Raw genomic sequence first — 17,688 nt, forward strand, 5'->3', positions numbered from 1 at the left:
AACCCCCCCACATCCTGACCCCACTCTGCCCCACAAAGACACACCACAGCCACACACCTCCAGCCAAATCCCTTTAATTCCTGCACAACGGGACCCTCTGAGTCCATTGGGACCCCTCTGCCCCCCAGGGGGTCCCCATCTCTGGCCATGGGAAGGGGGGAGGAGGGTTGAGGGGCAAAGCCCCCATTCCTGGGGGGGGTCACAGCCACATTCAGCCTCCAAACTTCCAGACCTCCACTGAGAGCCCCCCGGAGGCAGCCGCCACCACGTCGCCCTCGACGCTGATCTGGGGAAATGGTGGAGATCAGGAGAGGGTGGGAACAACGGGGCGTCCAGGAGGGAAAATGTGACCCCAGCCCTTACCCCATTGAGAACATCATCGTGCGTCCAGGAGCAGATGGTGCGGGGGGGGTCCGTGGGGACGTGGATCTGTAACAGAGAGACGCCGTTTCTTCCTCCCCCCATTAAGATATTATGGGAATTGGGGGGGGAGGCACCTCGCCAGCCTCACACAACCCAACCCCTCAATCCCAGTGTGGGGTGGGGGGGTCGCCACGTGAGGTTGGGGTCCCTCACCCGCATGGTGCGGTCGGTGGAGGTGGTGTACAAAGATCCTGCATTCTGCCACAGCCCCGTGATCTGCAGGCGGTGTCCCACGTCGAAGCGCTGCAATGGGGGCATTGAGGGGAGGGGTACGGCCCCAAAGACCCCCCTACCAGCCCTATGTGTGGCTTTATACCCGCTCCGCTCGGAAGTGGCCATCGCTGTTCCCAAAGACGTGGACCCGGCCCTGGTTGTCCCCAGCCCAGAGCTGCGTCCCCCGATATGACATGGAGAGGAGGTAATGCTGCAGCTGTGGGGCAAAACATGGGCTTATGGGGCAAGCGGTGCTGCAGCATTGCAGGGAGAAAGTGGGATGGGGAACAGTGCTGCACCCCAAACCCCAAATCCAGCCTTCAAACATTGATTATCAGCCCCCAAGGCGTGAATAATGTGAGGTGGATGGAGCCCCCAGCCCCACACTTGGGGGTCAGCCCCACCTGCAGGCGCTGCAGGATGCCGTCAGCACGGCGGTCGATGACCACCAGGGTTCGGTCTTCACTCCCAGATACGATGAGACGGTCATCGGCTGCCAGCGCCAACACTGCGCTGCTGTGGGGTTTGTAGGATCGCACCGGGGTCTGGGGGGCTGCTGTGGGGGGGTGGGGTGGTGAGAGCTGTGCCCTCCAAGTGCTGCCACCCCATATGTGTGGGGCTGGACTTACCTCGTGGGTCATACGCAGCCACTGTTTTGTCGTAGGTTCCTGTGATGATGGCATCAGGGCAGAAGGAGAGGCACAGCACCGCCGCCCTCTCCCTGTATGGGGGAAGGGGGGGAAGGAGTGAGTGGGACCTCTCCCCCCCAAAAATACCCAGTTCTCTCCTCCCAGCCCCACCTGATCTCCCCGCACTGCTGCCCCTCTGTCTCCAGGTCCCACAGTTTCACAGTGCTGTCCCACGAGCCCGAGCACAGCGTCGTCCCAGCAGCAGCCAAACACCAAACCCAGCCCTGCAGGAGGTGGGATGGAAGGGGGGGTCAGAAATGGGTCCACAAAACAGCCCCCAGGTGGGAGGGAGCAATAGGGACCTCAACAATACCCAGAGGGAATGAGCAATCCTGGCAAGGAAAAGTCTTTCCAAAGGGGAAAAATGAATGGGGGTTCCAGGGCCGTTAGGGGGACCATATCCCACCTTGTGCGTTCCTCCCGGCTCACTGCCCAACGCTTTCACTGTAGGGCTGCCGTGTGCCCCCCCCAGCTGCCGCAGGTCCCACAGATTCACTGTGCGGTCACGAGCACCTGAAACGCAGAGGGTCCCCCCCTGTGGGTGGAGACAGGAGTGAGGGGGGGGGGGTCCCTTTGGGGTGCCCCCCCTTCTCCCCCCAAACCTGCAGGAGAAGGACAGCGTCCACCGAGGCAAAGTGTCCGCGGTCGAGGGAGAAATGGTGCATGGCGGCCCCCCCTTCCCCCCAGCGCTGCAGGTGCTCCTCCAGCTCCACACAGGCAGCTGCAGGGTCAAAGTCTTTCTCTGTGGGGTGGGGAGGCACAACATGTATGGGGAGAATCAATGCTCTCCTCTATGGGGTTATACAGGGGATGTAATACTGGGGGGGGTCTCTACATCCCCACAGTGCCCCACTCCCCCTTACAACAACTTGGGGGTCACCCACACCCCGTTACACTCCCCATAACCCCCCACAGCCCAATTCCAGCACGGTCAAACTCCCACATCACCCCCCCCCCACATTCCAGCACAGACAGATCTGCTCCATAACCCCGCTCCCCCATCATCCCTCAACCCCCCATTGACCCTCCATGTAGAACCCCCCTATAACCCCCCATAGTCCCCATAACCCCCTATAACCCCCCTATAACCCCCCATAGCCCCCCTATAACCCCCCATAGCCCCCTATAACCCCCCATAGCCCCCCTATAACCCCCCAAAGCCCCCTATAAACCCCATAGCCCCCATAACCCCCCTATAACCCCCCATATCCTCCATAGCCCCCCTATAACCCCCCATAGCCCCCCTATTACCCCCCATAGCCCCCCTATAACCCCCCAAAGCCCCCTATAAACCCCATAGCCCCCATAACCCCCCATAACCCCCATATCCCCGCTCACCTTCCAGCACGGGCAGGGGTCCCCGTGCCCTTCGCCGCAGCCGGACCCTCCAGGCCACCGCATCCCGTGCGATGTCCCGCAGCGCCGTGCACACACGGGGCAGCACCGCGCGCACCTCCCGGGCCGCCAGGAACCCGCAGATTCGCAGCAGCAGCTCCAGCGGCAGCGCCAACAGCCCCGCCCCCCCCGGAGCCCCCCCGGTGGGTGCGGGCCGCCTCGGGGCCGGGACGGGCGCGGGGTCGGTCACCGGGGCTGGATCCGGGGCGGGGTCGGGGCCGGGGTCGGTGTCGGGGCCGCTCCCGGGGCCCCGCAGCCGGTCGGCGAACTCCTGAGCGCGGGGGTCGGCGGGGGGGGGCTCCTCCATGGCTGCGGGGGGGGCGGGATGGTCGGGACCGGACCCGAAGCGGGCCCAAACCCGGAGCGGTCCAAAACGCCCGTTACCGGAGCGCCCCCGACATTCGTTACCGCAGCCCGAAGCCGCCCCCGCGCCCCCCGGTTTCCACGCGGGTCCCGGTTCGGATCCCAACCCACCCCCGGGGCGCGGCACCGAACCGGCCCCGCCGCGTCCCCGTCTCCACGACCACAGGGAGACCCACTTCCGGGGTACCGCCCACTGACGTCATCCGAAAGCGCTGTCGTTACTACGTCATCAACCCGCGCCGCCCATGCACTGACGTCATCTGAGGGCGCCGGAAAGAACCAGATGCGACGCCCGATACGTCATCAGGAAGCGCCGGAAGGGGACCACGTGTGCCCGTAGCACAACAGCGCGGTACAGGAAACGACCCCCCCCCAGGCGCTGCAGACACATTGCCCCCCCCGCCCGCCCCCCCCCCATTGTAATGAAGAGCCCAGAGCCGCGCGGATGATGAAGGAACTTCATTGCCGAGAAGGAAATAAAGGGGGGGAGGTGAGACCCCCCCACCCCCCCCACCAGGGCCCGCCCCCTCCCCGGGTCCCCCCTCCTATTGCGCCCCCCCCCCGGCGCCCCCGCGTCTCCTCCTCCCTCCCGCCCCCCCCACTTTGTAAACGGTAAAAAACGGAACAAAACGGGCAAAAAACGCGGGGAGGGGGCATCGATCACCGCCCCCCCCCAGCTCAGGGGGTCTCTACGTGTCCCTACGTGGGGGAGGGGCACCATGCGTTGGAAGGATGGGGGCTGTGTAGAGGACAAAAAGAAAGGGGGGGGGCTACCCCGCGTTGGCCCCATTTTTGCTCCAATTTTTGCGTTTTCCACCCCAAAACCTACCTCGAGGGGGGGGCCCCGACCTCCCCCCACCCCCCCACCGCCTCCCCTCCCCCCGCCCCCCGAGGAGGGGGGTGCAGATCTGGGCCCCCCCGCAGTGGCTGGGGCTGAGCCCGGGGGGGGGCTCCTCCCGAACCCTCCCCCCCCCCCCCCGGGGGCATCTGCTCCGACTGCCATCCTGACAGCACGGCCGACCTGTGGAGAAGGGGGAGGAGGGGGGAAGAGGTCAGGAACTGTGGGGTTGCTGCAGCTTTGGGAGTCGGTGGGGTTCTGGGGGGGAGCAGCTTTTAGGGATGGTCTGGGGATATTTTGGTGCAGTGTCCATTTATACCCCAAACCCCCACTCCAAGTACCTCGGGAGTGGTGAGGAAGGGGGGAGGCTTTAGGGTTTCATGGGGTAGTTTTGGGGAGGGAATAAAGGTTTCTTACTGGAGAGGTTCCCACCTGGTCCCAGTGCCTGCATCTGCCTTACACCCCATAGAAGGCTGCCAGGCGGTCCTTAAGCAGCGGAGGGAACTGCTCTGAGAACTGATGCCAGTTGTCCTCACCCACCTGGTCCTTGAAGCCGTGCAGGATCTGAGGAGGGGGTGGGGGGCTCAATAAGTGAAAGGGGGGGGGGGAAGAGGGGGAGGGGATTCACACCATCCCCAAATCCCACTGACCTTATAGAACATGTCCCTCAGGTCGTCCTTGGGGCTCACCCACGATGCAACTGCATCGCAGAAAAAGATGAAATCCTGGAGGACAGGAGGGGGGGGGGGGAAGGCATAAAATAGCATAAAATTGGTCAAAATAAGATCGAGTGGCAGGGATTAAAGGGATTAAACAATGGTGTGTCCCCCCCCCACCTGCACAACACCGCCGGGGTTCACCCCGATCATCACGCAGATCCCACGGAATGCAGAGTCCTTCTCCTCGTTGTCACGGATGTTGCGCAGGGAAGTGCACCTGGGGGGCAGTGGGAGGGTTGGGGGGGAGGGACACAAGGTTGGGGGAGCAGCCCATAAAGACCCCCACGCACACCCCATAATACTCACCAGGGGCGGATGAACTGCTGCAGCATCGGGGCCACCTCCTGTGGGCAGACGAAGCCCAAACGCCCGATGGTGATGGCTGTCGGATGGGGGGTGCAGTTTTGGGGACAGCTCTGGGACACAGCAACCTTCCACCCCTCCCCTCCCTTACCCAAATTGACCCAACTGGCCCCTCCCCAGCCCCTCACCCGTGTTCTCCAGCAACGTTTTGGGGGTATTGGGGCGGTTGATGATCTCCACCAGATTGTTCAGCACCATCTGGACGTATGGCTGCATCTCCGCCCCTGCCATAAAGGGGGTGGGGAGCGTCAGGTTTAGGATGGGGGGAGGAGTCTGAGAGGAACGGTGGGGCAGGATGTGGCACTCACCCATCTGCATGCAGATCTCCCCAATGGCCCACGTGGCGTTGTTGCAGACGGAGATAAACTCGGGGTTGAGGTTGGTACCCAGAATAGGCATGAACTCGGCTAGAGGAAGAATCGGGGTTAAGGTAGGGTCCCCTTACCCCATTTTTGGACAGCGTCCCCATTCTTTGAGGGGGGATTTCCAAGCCCTGGGGGCCCCCTCAGCCCCACTACATACCAATGCAGGGTTTGACATGCACAAAGCAAGCTTTGGTGAGGTCTCCAAGAAGGGCGAAGGAGCTCTGCCGCACCTCAGGCATGGTATCCTGCATTGGGGATGGGGACTCCCCATGAGGATATAGCCCTAAATTCAGGGTGGGGGTCTCAAGGCCCACCCCCCTCACCTGCATGCACTGGAAGAGCAGTGTCATGATGTTACTGCGGGCCACCAACTGCTCCACGTGGCAGCCCAGCCCCTCTGCCAGCCCGCTCAGCAGATCCAGTGCCACGATCATGAAGTCCTTATCAGGTGCCTCGTACTGGTCAGGGTGCTGGTTGTACATCTGACGGGGAACAGCAACACGTCACCCCCTCCCCAAAATCCCAAACACCCCCCCAAGAGCACAGGGCTGCCTCTCACCATGGCCTGAGCCAACGTCTTCTGCACCAGCGTGACGCAGCGCTGGTAAACAGGCTCGCAATAGGGCAGGAAGCCACTCTGCAGGGCTGTGGCCACGGAGGAGAGGCACTAAGGGGGAAAGGGAGGCACTGTGTGTGGGGTGCGGTCGTTTCCTGATGTGGGGGGGCCCAACCTGAATCCTCCCCCTGCCACAGCGAACCTCCAGCAGTGGGAAGAGGTCCTTGTCCTCGTCCTTCAGCTCGTTCCATTTCTGGATGAGGGGGGGCATCAGCTTCTGGATGTACTCCTGCGGCAGGGAGGAGACACCATCATGGAATCATTATGGGGAACACAGGAATATAATGAGATCTTCAGGAGGAACAAAACAGGGATGTGGGGTTGTCATGGGGTCATAAAGGGGCCATTAAATGGGACACGGAGCCACCATAGAGTCACTAGGGGGTCACACAGGGTCACTAGGGGGGACATAAGGTCATCATGGGGTTATTACAAGGGATATTGGGGGCAAGGGAGATATGGGGCCACTCCCCACTCAGCGCAGGGACCATCAGAACATTGGGATCCACACAGCAGGTTCGGGATTCGAATGTCTGTCATGGAACATCATCATTGGTCCCCAGGAAAAGCAAAAAAAAGGGCAAAAAAGGGGACAAAAAGAAAAAACCCCACAACGTACCGGCTGGTTGAGGTGGTGCCCCACAGAGTCGGCCAATGTCCCGATGGCATCGTAGAGGATGAGCAGATTCTTGTGCTGGTATTTCCCAAAGGCAAACACCAACGTGTCCAGGATGAAGCTGAGATATGGGACCAGCTCGGTGCACGCCTCCTCCTCCAGCGTAGCGAAAGCACTAGGATATGAGGTCAGTGTCAGTGGCCCCATAGGGCTGAGATGGCTGCCCCTCGGGGTGACACGAGGCTATCATGGATACTGGGGGTACTGGGGGGTTGCTGTGGGTTTACAGGGCCATCCTGGGGCCACTGGGTGGGATATTAGGGGGACATGGGGTCATTGTGGGGTTGCTGTGGGGACACTGGGGTCAGACAGTACGAATACAGCAGCATCACAGTGAATTCAAGGCATCACAAACTGTCATCACACCCACAGAGCTGCCCTCACCCCCCAGATAAAATAAACAGGTTTGAAGGATTTAGGGGTCCTTGGGGTTCACCTGCAGGCCGCCTCCTGTACCCTTTTGTTGCTGTCCAGGATGCGTTTGAGCAGTTCTGTCATGAGGGGCTTCAGGTAGAGGTCTGGGGGCTGCCCCACCACCCAGTGCGCATAGCGGCTCAGCGTCCAGCAGGCGATGGAGCGCACCAAGGCCTTCTTGTCAGCCAGGCAGCGGATGAGATGTGGGATCAGCTCTGGTAGGTAGGGCACCATGCCCTGCATGCAGCCTGGAGACACAGAGGAGTGAGACCCCACCCTACAGGGGTGGTTTGAGGGGGGGGTGTAGGGTTGAGAGTCTCCCACAACCTTCAGCGATGGCGCCCAGCACCAAAATGCCCGACTCCTTGATGACCCATTCGGGGTGGAAGAGCAGCTCCTTCAGCAGGGGCAGCAGGTGGGGCAGCAGCTCTTCCCGAAAGACATTGGCCAAAACATCCAGGGCAGCCGCCGAGCACTTCCCTATGGGGACAGCCATCATCCCATTAACAGCTAATAATGGCACCCTAAGAGCTCCCCCACTTCACACCCCACTGCATCCCTCAGGTACATCCTCAGAGAAGGGTCTGGAAGTAGAGACGCCCCACAGGATGAAGGCTTTGGGATTTCCCTTTGTCCTCATCCTCCATCCCCCCCAAGTGCCACCAGCAAAGGGTGTAGGGATGGACAGACACCCCAAAGCAACGTCCCACTCCCATCATCATGCCCTACCAAGGGGTGGGGGACAGACCAGCAACCCCAAAGGGCACAGAGTTTTGGGTCAGACAGACTGCCTCGTGAGGACAGACAGACAGCAGCCCCCATACTGAGGTTCCAGTCGGACAAAGTGTCGTCGTCATCCTCATCCTCCCCATCCTCAGGGTCTGGCGGACGCTCCTCCTCGTGCTGCAGCGTCACTGTGCGCGATTTGTGGAAGCGAGGTTTAATGTCCTGCTCACTGTCAGGGATGGCCTCATCTTCTTCCACATCACCCTGGGGGGGGAAGTGGGGGTCAGCCCATGGAGGGGGGCGGGGGAGTCATTAGAACTGTAGGGCTGTCACAGGGCCATTGTGGGGGCATAAAGGGGGATATAAGGGGGGGATATAAAGGGAATATAAGGCTGTTGTGGGGTTACTGGGCCATCCTGGGCTCACTGGGGGGATATTTGGGGGACATGGGGTCACTGTAGGGTCACTGTGGGACTGCTGCAGTCTCTACTTGGGGACCCCCAGATCAGACAGTACGAACACAACCACCATCACTGCATCAGCTGTGGGTCTGTCATCACCTCTGGGACCCCCTCACAGCTCCCAGTGTTCCCAGTCCCAGTGCTGAGCTGGGGGGTCTGCCCCCAACCCCCCACCTCCCAACCCCCTCCTCTCACCTTTAGGAGGATGATGTCGATCTCCGAGTACTTCATGCCATTCACCAGGATGGGGATGAGCCTGTGGGGAGGTGAAGCACAGTGCTGAGGGGCTCCGGAGGGCTCTGAGGAGGGAGTTAAGGAGATGGGATCCCCCCACACACACTCACTGCACCAGATGGGACGTCAGCACCTCCTTGCAGATGGGCTGCTCTGCCAGTGTCAGCCAGAACTCACATGCCTCCAAGGCCACGTTCTCATCACTGTCCTGTGTCCGCTGCAGCATATACTGGAGGAGGAGAGGCAACGTCAGCCCCACGAGCTGCTCCAACCCAACCCAACCCCCCTCAAAACCCACCTGGATGATGCTGTGCATGTGGGGGATGAGGCGGTCAATGCGGACCTCCAGGAGCATCACCAGAGCTCGGCAGACATTCTTCCTCACCTCGGGGTCCTCATCCACAGCCAGAGCAAAGAGGTGCTATGGGGGGGGGGGTGGAGGCCACAATGAACACAGCATTCCCCCCTACAGCCCCCTGTCCCCCCACCCAGCCCAGTTTTCCCCCCACCTCAATGAAGGTGTCAATGTTCTCCATCAGTGCCTGAGCACGGTCCATGATGAACTGATTGACACAGGCGATGGCATGGGACCTGTTTGGGGGGGGGAGGGAACAGCTTGTTATGAACTCATTAACTAATGAAGGAGAACTGGGAGGGGTCCTCCTTCAACCCCTCCACACCCAGTTTGGGGGTTTTTCTCCCCAGACCTGATTTTAGGGCTGCAGTGCTTGAAGAACTGCAGGAATTTGGGGATCATGACGTTGAGCGGACGGTTGAGCGCATCGCTGTCCAGGAGCTCTGAGGAATCCTCACAGATCTTCTGCAGTGCCCCAAATGCCCCCTGTGTGCCCATGGAGGAGGGGGGGGTCAGCACTGCCCCAGGACCCCCCCAGCCCCACACAGACACCCCCCCCCTCCATAGCCCCACGCAGCCTCCCATACCTCACACGTGTTGTAGTCCTCTGAGTTGAGCAGGTTGCAGAGCTGTGGGAGCAGCTCAGGCCACATCTGCAACTCCCCTTTGGAAGCGATGGTGGTGATGAGGATACCTATAAGGCAGTCACAGTGAGCTCCAATGTGGGGAGGGGGAGCTCAGGATGGGGGTTTGGGGTGGGTTTTTCCCCTCTTCCTCACCGATGGTGGCACGGATGAGAGAGGAGGCATCACCGATGTTGTTGAGGCATTCCTGCTTGATGAACTCAGCCACAGGGGGGGGGAAACTCTGATAGTGGGCCTTGACGTTGTTCTTTAGGATTAGGCCGCTCAGCGACCGTGTGGGCTCATCTGGGGAAGGGGCAGTGAGTGGGTTTTGGGGTGGGGGGCTGTGAGTGAGCTCTGTCAGCCCCCCCATTCCCCCCTGGGTGCAAACCCACCTTCAGATTTGAGCCGGGTCAGAACGAAGATCAGGTAGTTGTTGAAGTCAGGGAATTGGTTGAGCTGCTTCAGTTTCTGTGGTGTGGGGTTAAGGATGGGAGCAGGGTAGGATGGAGCGGAGGGGGGGGAGAAGGATAAAGATTGGAACATGATGGGGACAGACAGAGATGGGGACAGAAAGATACAAAGACTGGGAGAGAAAAGGAGTAGAGTGACTGGAGTAAGGAAGGGATGTAAATTGGACAGGGTAGGGAGAGACCGAGGTAGGAAGGAAATGGGACAAGGATGAGGTAAGGGATAGGAATAAGATAATGAATGGGTCAGAACAGGAAGGAGCAAAGACCACAGCAGGTTGGGACAAGGATGGGGTCAGGGACAGAACAAGATGGGGCAGAATGGGGACTATGACCCACATCAGCCCCCCACGCTCCTCTTTCACTCCCCACCCCCCGACCCCATTGCAGCCCCACGGATACGTCCTGCACAATGCGCTGCGTCGCTGTGTTGGGGGACTGCGAGTCCTTCAGCAGCTGCAGCACCTGCTGCAGGCCCTGCTCGTCCGGCTGCCAGTCCATGGCGATGGCCCTGGAGGGGAATTCAGGTGTGGGGGTGGCAAAACTTCCCCCCCCTCCCCCCCCAAATATCAGACACCAAACCACCATGGCAGAATCTCACCTTATTTCCCCTATGCCCACAACCCCTTTATTCACTCCCCACTCTCAAAAAATCCCCCCAGTCCCTGATTAACCCCAATTCTTCCACTCACCTTTTCTTCATTCCCCCCCCAGCACCAATGACCCCTCTGGAACCTCTTATCCCCTTCCCCCAATAACCCCCCTCCCCCAGCCCCAAATAACCCCCAACATTCTCCTCCACATTTCCCCACTTTCCCAGCCCCACTGCCCCCAATTCCTCCTCTCTCAGACCCCATTCTCCCCTTTCCAGGCCCCATTCTGCCCCCCTACCTCTCCATTAAACCCAATTAATCCCTTTTCTCCCCACAGCTTCCCCCCTCCACCCCATTAATCTGCAGTTACCCCCATTCCCTTCCCTCGATTCCCGTTCCCCTACAAACCCCCAAAGCATCCCCCCCATTAACCCCACTTCCCAACGAAGCCCCCGGCCCCCATTTAAACCCCCGGCTGCTCCCCCTTAGGCCCCAACTCCCCCCGTTCTCCCCCCCCTTCTCCTCCTCCCCCTATTTCCCCCTCAGCCCCATTTTCGCCCCCGGTCCATCGCCGTTCCCCCCCCCCGTTTCCCGTTCCTTCCCCCCGATCTTCCTCCATCCCCCCCGGGCCCGATTCCGCCCCCCAAGGCCTCATTCCCCCCCAGGCCTCGATTCGCCCCCACATCCAACCCCCCCTTCCCCCCATTAGGCCCCACTCCCCCAACCAGGCCCCGTCCCACCCCCACAGATCCCATCCCCCTCCCCCCTCACGCCCCTTCCCCCGCTCCAGGCCCAATTCTCCCTCCTCACGTTCCCGTCTCCTCCTCGTACCTCCCGGGGGTCGCTCCCGAGCCCGGGGTGGGCTCCGGGGCGGAGGGCGGAGCGCGGCCTGCGGGGCACCGGGCGCTGCCCGCGGAGCGCGGCACGCGGGCACTGACCCGCGCCGGCCACCGTATGCCGCACCACGTGACCGCGTGAGAGCGCGAGGGGCTGCGTGCGTGCGTGCTGCGTTGGGGGGCGGGGCCTAGACCGGAAAGTGCGTTTCTGCGCATGCGCGTAGCCCAACCCTCAACTTACGAACTACATCTCCCAGGGGCCCGTGGGCGCCGCTCGGGCCCAGCCCCTTCCGGTCCCGGAGCTATAGGGCCGGGCTGGGAGCAATGGGAACTGAGGTGTATTGGAAGTAACGGGGGGTGAAGGAAGGGAACTGGGAGCATTGGGGGAGCAGGAAATGGGGGCACGAGGCTCAGGTGGGAACCCAGGGGAATTGGAGACATGGGAGAAAGGGATGGGAGAGCAGGAGGGCTCAGAAACGGGGGGCAATGGGGGAGGAGAAGCTCAGGACCATCCCATCCCACCTTCACCCCAACCCCAGTGCTCCAAGAGGATGCGGGCAGCACTTACAGGGGGCACAGTGAGGTTTGGGCAGCATCCCCCACCACCAGAACCACAAAATCACCATCAGAACCACAAAATCACCATCAGAACCCCAAAAATCACCATCAGAACCCCCAAAATCACCATCAGAACCCCCAAAATCACCATCAGAACCCCAAAATCACCATCAGAACCCCAAAAACAAGAACTTCTGGTGACAGCCGAGGTTCTGAGCTGGGCAGCCCCCACCCCAAAAACACCACCACACTCTAAAACCTCCGAGATCTTTAATGAAGCAACAGCAGCGGCCGCTCCCATCGGCCTCCCCCTAATTCTCCACTTCTAACCCCAAAATGGAGCCGGGCAGGGGGAGGGGGAGAACGTGGCAGTGGGGGCCCTGCAGGGGGGGTGAGCGGTGGGCAGGGGGCTGTGCCCCCCACCTCCCCCGAGGCATCGCAGGCGGCAGAGTCCTGGGGTGCGATGGGGATATATATATTTGTACATATAAAAACGCTTGGAAGGAGCTGCCTGCGTCCTTAAATAATTAATTATGTACAGTAATTATGTCCGGGATGGAGGGGGAGGGGGTGGTTATTTCACCAGGGGCCGCGTTTTGTCGTCGTCGCTGCACTGATGTGCTTTGTACTTCTTCACTTCTGCCATGTACTTGGCCCAGGCGTCGCCTTTACTCGTCAAAACCTGAGAAAAGGGGAAAAAATAATGAGAACTGTAATGGGGGAGAACTGGAAGCACTGGGAGTAATGGGGGTAATGGGGTGCACCAGGACCAACAAACTGGAAACACAAGAGGGGACTGAGAGAGGGGAGCAGTGCAAGAACTTCAATGAGAAATGGGAGCAGAGTGAACAGCCCTGATGGGATGAGGTCAGGTGGACCCTACAATGGCTGTTTGACCCCATGGATTTGGGAACGGGGCTAAAATCCCAACAGGGAGAGGGACCCCCCCTTCCACACGGGACGGGTGCCCTGAGGTGGGAGTCACAGCTCCACCCCCCCCATCCTCACCTCCTCATCGGTCTTTTGCTTCTTTGCCACCACGCCGGTCTTCAGGGCCAGTTTGTTCCCCCCTCGCCTCCTGCCCACCTGGTGAAGGGACAGAAGACTGCCACCGTTACGCACACAGGGACAGCATCACCCCCTGCACAACGGAACCAGAGGGCCGTCCGTCAGGGCCGCCGCATCCCTCTGGCCGTCCATCCCACCCCACGGACAGGCAGTTCCTCAGGGAGGGGTTGGCAACGCTGAGCGGAGCCCAGGGAATCCCCTTTGTGGGTACAGAGCTGTTGGGGCCACCAGCTTGTTTGACAGCTGCGGGTTTCAGTGCCCCCCACTTCAAAGGGTCCCAGCAGCCAACGCTGCCCCCGGGAAGGGCTGGCCTTGAAATCAGAGTCCAAGAGGGTCTCGGTGCCCCCCAGGCCTTTGTCCAGGCCATTTTCCAGCCCCTCTGTCGCCCTTTTAGGCCCCCCCAGCAGCACCAGGCCAGGGGTCTCCCACAGGAGGCAGAACTGAAGGTCAGAGCTGAGAACCCCCTTGTCCCCAAGGGCGGCAGAGCCAACAAAGCCCCAAAGGAGCCTCGGGGAGGTTCGTGCAACGGGCCCGGGCCGGTCCAGAACCAAAGGGCCGCGCTGGGCTCCGCTCCCCGTTGAAACCTCCTCCCCGTCGGGCTCAAACCGTCCCCGCTCAAACCCCCCCCGTGACACCGGGACCTCGCCCCCCCCCCGGAGGCACCGGCCGCTCCCCGGGGTCCCGTCCCGGTGGTGGCGGGGGCAGGGACGGGCCGCGGCCCCGCGTCCTTACGAAGCCGAGGGCGCCTCCGCTCCTCTTCGCCCCGTCGGCCGAGCGCTGCGGGCCAGGCCCGGCCCCTCCGGTGGCCTCGGCCGCAGCCGCCGCTTCGCGTTCCCGCTGCTGTTCCGCCTCCATCTTCCGCTTGAACAGCTCCAGGAAGCTGCCGTCATTAGCGAACACGTTCACTCCGCCGCCGGGTCCCGGGGGCGGCGATGGGGCCTCCCCCTCGTCGCCGTGCGCCTCCATCTTCTTCCCCCTCCGCCGCCGCGGGGCACGCCGGGAAACGCGCGGCGACGCGTGATGGCGTCACACCGCACGCAGGGGCTTCTGGGATGGCGTTGCCCGGCGACTCGCGGCATTTCCCCGCCTCCCCTCGGATTGACAGGTCGATCAGCCAATCCCGATGCGGAGGTGTGGCGGGGCGGTGGTGCGGCAGCCAATCGGAGCGGCGGGTGTGCTGGCGGCGGCGCAGGGGGAAGATGGCGGCGGCGGCGGGTGGCTGGGGGCCGGAGGCCGAGGAGTTCGAGGACGCGCCCGACGTGGAACCGCTGGAACCGACGTTGTCCAACATCATCGAACAGCGGAGCCTCAAGTGGATCTTTGTGGGCGGAAAAGGCGGCGTCGGCAAAACCACCTGCAGGTGGGGGCGGGGGAGGAAGGGTCTGTGGGTTGGGGTGGGGGGCAGTGAGGGTTAATGGGGGGAACCGGGGGGGGGGGATGGGGGGGGGTTGGTATGGGGTTGATAGGGGATGGGGTCGATATGGGGTGGGGTTGATATGGGGTTGGTATGGGATGGGGTCGATATGGGGTTGATATGGGATGGGGTCGATATGGGATGAGGTTGATATGGGGTGGGGTTGATATGGGGTTGATAGGGGATGGGGTCGATATGGGGTGGGGTTGATATAGGGTGGGGGTTGATATGGGATGGGATCGATATGGGGTTGATATGGGATGAGGTTGATATGGGGTGGGGTTGATATGGGGTTGGTATGGGATGGGGTCGATATGGGGTGGGGTCGATATGCCATGGGGTTGATATGGGATGGGGTAGATATGGGGTGGGGTCGATATGCCATGGGGTTGATATGGGATGGGGTAGATATGGGGTGCGGCTGATATGCTGTGGGGTCGATATGGGGTTGATATGGGGTGGGGTCGATAGGGGGTGAGGTCGATAGGGGGTGGAGTCCATATGGCATGGGGTTGATATGGGGTCGATATGGGATGGGGTCGATATGGGATGAGGTTGATATGGGATGAGGTTGATATGGGGTGGGGTCGATATGCCATGGGGCCGATATGGGGTGGAGTTCCCGTGGGGCAGGGGTCAATGTGGGGTGGAGGTCGCTGTGGGGTGGGGGTCTGTGGGCTGCCCCCCGTCACCGCCGCCCCGCAGCTGCAGCCTGGCCGTGCAGCTGTCCAAGGTGCGTGAGAGCGTCCTCATCATCTCCACCGACCCCGCTCACAACATCTCGGACGCCTTCGACCAGAAGTTCTCCAAAGTCCCCACCAAAGTGAAGGGCTACGACAACCTCTTTGCCATGGTGAGGCTGTAGGGGGATCACCCCCACCCCACTGCAATCCTCTTCCTATGGGATCCCCACCTTAAAGGGCCCCCAGCCCACGGGGCTTCCATCTCACGGGATCCCCACCCGATGGGACCCCCAACCCTGCAGGACCCCGACCCCGTGGTACCCCTACTGCACAGTCCCCCACCCCGTGGGACCCCCACCCCAAGAGCCCCTCTCCACAGAGCCCCCCCCTGAACCCCACGACACCCCCCAGGAGATCGACCCCAGTCTGGGAGTGGCAGAACTCCCCGACGAGTTCTTTGAGGAGGACAATATGCTGAGCATGGGTAAGAAGATGATGCAGGAGGCCATGAGTGCTTTCCCTGGCATCGATGAGGCCATGAGCTACGCTGAGGTGATGAGGTGAGCGTGGAGCGAGATGTGGGGCCGACACCCCACACTTGGTCCCACTGAGCACCCCCCGTTCCCCGCAGGTTGGTGAAGGGGATGAATTTCTCGGTGGTGGTTTTTGACACGGCACCCACCGGGCACACGCTGCGGCTGCTCAACTTCCCCACCATCGTGGAACGGGGCCTGGGGCGGCTGATGCAGATCAAGAACCAAATCAGCCCCTTCATCTCACAGGTGAGGGCGTGGGGAAGGGGACGGGGGGTCCTTGTGTGTGGGAGCACGGAGGTTTTGTGGCTGGAGTTTTGGGGACCCTATGGATGGTGCTGTGGGGATGCTGAGTGAGACCGTGGTTATCTCTAAGCTGTTCTCCTCCTATAGATGTGCAACATGTTGGGTCTGGGGGACATGAATGCTGACCAGCTGGCCTCCAAGCTGGAGGAGACGCTGCCTGTCATCCGCTCTGTCAGCGAGCAGTTCAAGGACCCAGTAAGGACACCGGGAATGGGGGGGAGCATTGAGGAGAAGATGGCTCTGGGGAGGGAATTCCATCAGGGAGGGGATGTGGGGAGGGCAACAGGCTGAGCCGGGTTGGCTGCATTCCTATGGGAATCCTATTGCTTTGGGGCTGGGCAGGGGATCCCTGGTCGTGGGGGGACCCTGGGGACATCACAGGGGACACGTGGGATGGGGGGGGACACTGGGGTGGGGAGGGGATGAGCCAGTCTGTGGACATTCCAATGGGAATCCTGGGGCTGTGGGGCTGGGCGGGGGGTGCCCAGAAGTGGGGACATCATGGATGGGGGGACAGGATGGAGTGAGACTGGGGTAGGGGCACAGGGATGGAGGAAACCACGGAGCAAACACTGTGAGCAAGCCAAGGTCTGCTGGTCCAAGAGCATTCCTATGGGATTTGTGGGGTTGGGAAGGGGATGCCATGGGGCAGCTGAGCGCGTTGGGGACACCACAGGGACACATACGTGGTCACTGATGGCCCCACAGGAGCAAACCACGTTCATCTGCGTGTGCATCGCCGAGTTCCTGTCGCTGTATGAGACAGAGAGGCTGATCCAGGAGCTGGCAAAATGCCGCATCGACACCCACAACATCGTGGTGAACCAACTCGTCTTCCCTGACCCGCAACGGCCCTGCAAGATGTGTGAGGCCAGGCACAAGATCCAAGCCAAGTACCTGGACCAGGTGCCAAGAGGGGGTGATGGATTTGGGGGGGGCAGAAATGAGGGGCAGCTGTGATGGGGTGAGGGAGAATGGGGGAGTGGGGACAGCAGAGGACACTGCATCCCTTGGGAAGGGGCAAAAGGGGGTAGTCCAAAGTTTGGGGCTGCAGGAGAGGATTTGGGGAGCTGCTGTGGTTTGTGGGGGCAGTGAGGGGTGGGCTGCAGGATTTGGGGCTCTCAGCCAACCCAAGGAGGGGGTGTGGGGGGGTGGTTCTGTACGTTACCGCTTCTCTCTCTGCCACACAGATGGAGGATCTCTACGAGGATTTCCACATCGTCAAACTGCCTCTGCTGCCCCACGAGGTTCGCGGGGCCGACAAAGTCAACACCTTCTCCTCCCTCCTGCTGGACCCCTACCAGCCCCCCAGCCCCAAATAGCCCCCTGGCCCCAAATAACCCCTTTAGGGGTGGGGGGGGGCAGGTGGTATTTATTCCCCCAGGAGGAGCACACAGCTCTGTCCCCCCCCCCACATGTGGGGCTGACCAGCACCATGCTCCCCCCCTCCACCCCCAGGTGCTCACACCATCCTCACCCCCCAGTCCAAATATGGGGGATGGCAGAAGGGTGACCTCGTGTAAATAATAAATTTGGGAAGCGGAGAGGAGAGGCTCTGAGGTTCTTGGGATCGGGAGGGGGACGCGGGGAAGTTGTGACGTCAACACTCACTGGCACCTGGCCCAGGGGACGCAGGGACCCTCATTAATCAGCACGGATTAACGAGGCACCGGGGGGTGTCCCTGTTGTCCTCATGTCCCCACCCTGCTGGGATCTGTCCCCGCGACCTCACAGAACTGGCTATGGGGACATTG

The 17,688-nt window shown here is 61.4% G+C and overlaps 4 protein-coding genes and 2 non-coding genes across 7 annotated transcripts; 1 reads left to right on the forward strand and 5 right to left on the reverse strand.

Annotated features, from left to right (window-relative positions):
• Nucleotides 1–58: 58 nt before the first annotated feature.
• On the reverse strand, nucleotides 59–4,086 carry FBXW9 (F-box and WD repeat domain containing 9). The gene is made up of 13 exons (XM_085531493.1): nucleotides 3,913–4,086; nucleotides 3,598–3,684; nucleotides 3,105–3,276; nucleotides 2,664–3,029; nucleotides 1,928–2,067; nucleotides 1,732–1,860; nucleotides 1,437–1,549; nucleotides 1,266–1,357; nucleotides 1,041–1,192; nucleotides 740–853; nucleotides 577–666; nucleotides 364–429; nucleotides 59–286 (listed from the first exon to the last, which is right to left on the reverse strand). The coding sequence occupies exons 1-13, from the start codon at nucleotides 4,084–4,086 to the stop codon at nucleotides 212–214; spliced, it is 1,770 nt and encodes a 589-aa protein (XP_085387619.1). The 3' UTR covers nucleotides 59–211.
• On the reverse strand, nucleotides 4,000–11,543 carry TNPO2 (transportin 2). 2 transcript variants are annotated; one of them, XM_085531641.1, is made up of 26 exons: nucleotides 11,368–11,542; nucleotides 10,346–10,454; nucleotides 9,869–9,944; nucleotides 9,630–9,779; nucleotides 9,438–9,544; nucleotides 9,203–9,336; nucleotides 9,005–9,086; nucleotides 8,794–8,916; nucleotides 8,606–8,724; nucleotides 8,457–8,517; nucleotides 7,899–8,064; nucleotides 7,402–7,554; nucleotides 7,097–7,322; nucleotides 6,604–6,775; nucleotides 6,127–6,213; nucleotides 5,928–6,035; nucleotides 5,692–5,850; nucleotides 5,526–5,613; nucleotides 5,312–5,410; nucleotides 5,132–5,227; nucleotides 4,947–5,022; nucleotides 4,758–4,857; nucleotides 4,572–4,646; nucleotides 4,354–4,485; nucleotides 4,060–4,104; nucleotides 4,003–4,021 (listed from the first exon to the last, which is right to left on the reverse strand). In XM_085531641.1, the coding sequence occupies exons 2-24, from the start codon at nucleotides 10,442–10,444 to the stop codon at nucleotides 4,378–4,380; spliced, it is 2,664 nt and encodes an 887-aa protein (XP_085387767.1). In that variant the 5' UTR covers nucleotides 10,445–10,454; nucleotides 11,368–11,542; the 3' UTR covers nucleotides 4,003–4,021; nucleotides 4,060–4,104; nucleotides 4,354–4,377. The 2 variants fall into 2 exon arrangements, with proteins under 2 accessions (XP_085387766.1, XP_085387767.1); XM_085531640.1 differs by having other exon boundaries at nucleotides 4,000–4,021; nucleotides 8,606–8,916; nucleotides 11,368–11,543.
• On the reverse strand, nucleotides 6,960–7,030 carry LOC116652640 (small nucleolar RNA SNORD41). The gene has a single exon (XR_004305783.2). It is a non-coding gene; the product is annotated as a small nucleolar RNA SNORD41 (small nucleolar RNA).
• LOC116652639 (small nucleolar RNA SNORD41) lies at nucleotides 8,301–8,366 on the reverse strand. The gene has a single exon (XR_004305782.2). It is a non-coding gene; the product is annotated as a small nucleolar RNA SNORD41 (small nucleolar RNA).
• A 640-nt stretch (nucleotides 11,544–12,183) lies between the features above and the next one.
• Nucleotides 12,184–13,991, reverse strand: TRIR (telomerase RNA component interacting RNase). The gene is made up of 3 exons (XM_015850636.3): nucleotides 13,731–13,991; nucleotides 12,939–13,016; nucleotides 12,184–12,612 (listed from the first exon to the last, which is right to left on the reverse strand). The coding sequence occupies exons 1-3, from the start codon at nucleotides 13,962–13,964 to the stop codon at nucleotides 12,505–12,507; spliced, it is 420 nt and encodes a 139-aa protein (XP_015706122.1). The 5' UTR covers nucleotides 13,965–13,991; the 3' UTR covers nucleotides 12,184–12,504.
• Nucleotides 13,992–14,174: 183 nt separating this feature from the next.
• On the forward strand, nucleotides 14,175–17,478 carry GET3 (guided entry of tail-anchored proteins factor 3, ATPase). Its single transcript, XM_015850635.3, has 7 exons — nucleotides 14,175–14,358; nucleotides 15,118–15,265; nucleotides 15,507–15,655; nucleotides 15,727–15,877; nucleotides 16,022–16,129; nucleotides 16,643–16,840; nucleotides 17,125–17,478. Exons 1-7 carry the CDS (start codon nucleotides 14,198–14,200, stop codon nucleotides 17,254–17,256), a joined length of 1,047 nt encoding a protein of 348 aa, XP_015706121.1. The 5' UTR covers nucleotides 14,175–14,197; the 3' UTR covers nucleotides 17,257–17,478.
• Nucleotides 17,479–17,688: the final 210 nt, after the last annotated feature.

This window comes from Coturnix japonica, unplaced genomic scaffold (genome assembly GCF_054131305.1).
Source record: "Coturnix japonica strain WE unplaced genomic scaffold, WE-NBRP24 Scf043, whole genome shotgun sequence".
Lineage (NCBI taxonomy): Eukaryota > Metazoa > Chordata > Aves > Galliformes > Phasianidae > Coturnix > Coturnix japonica.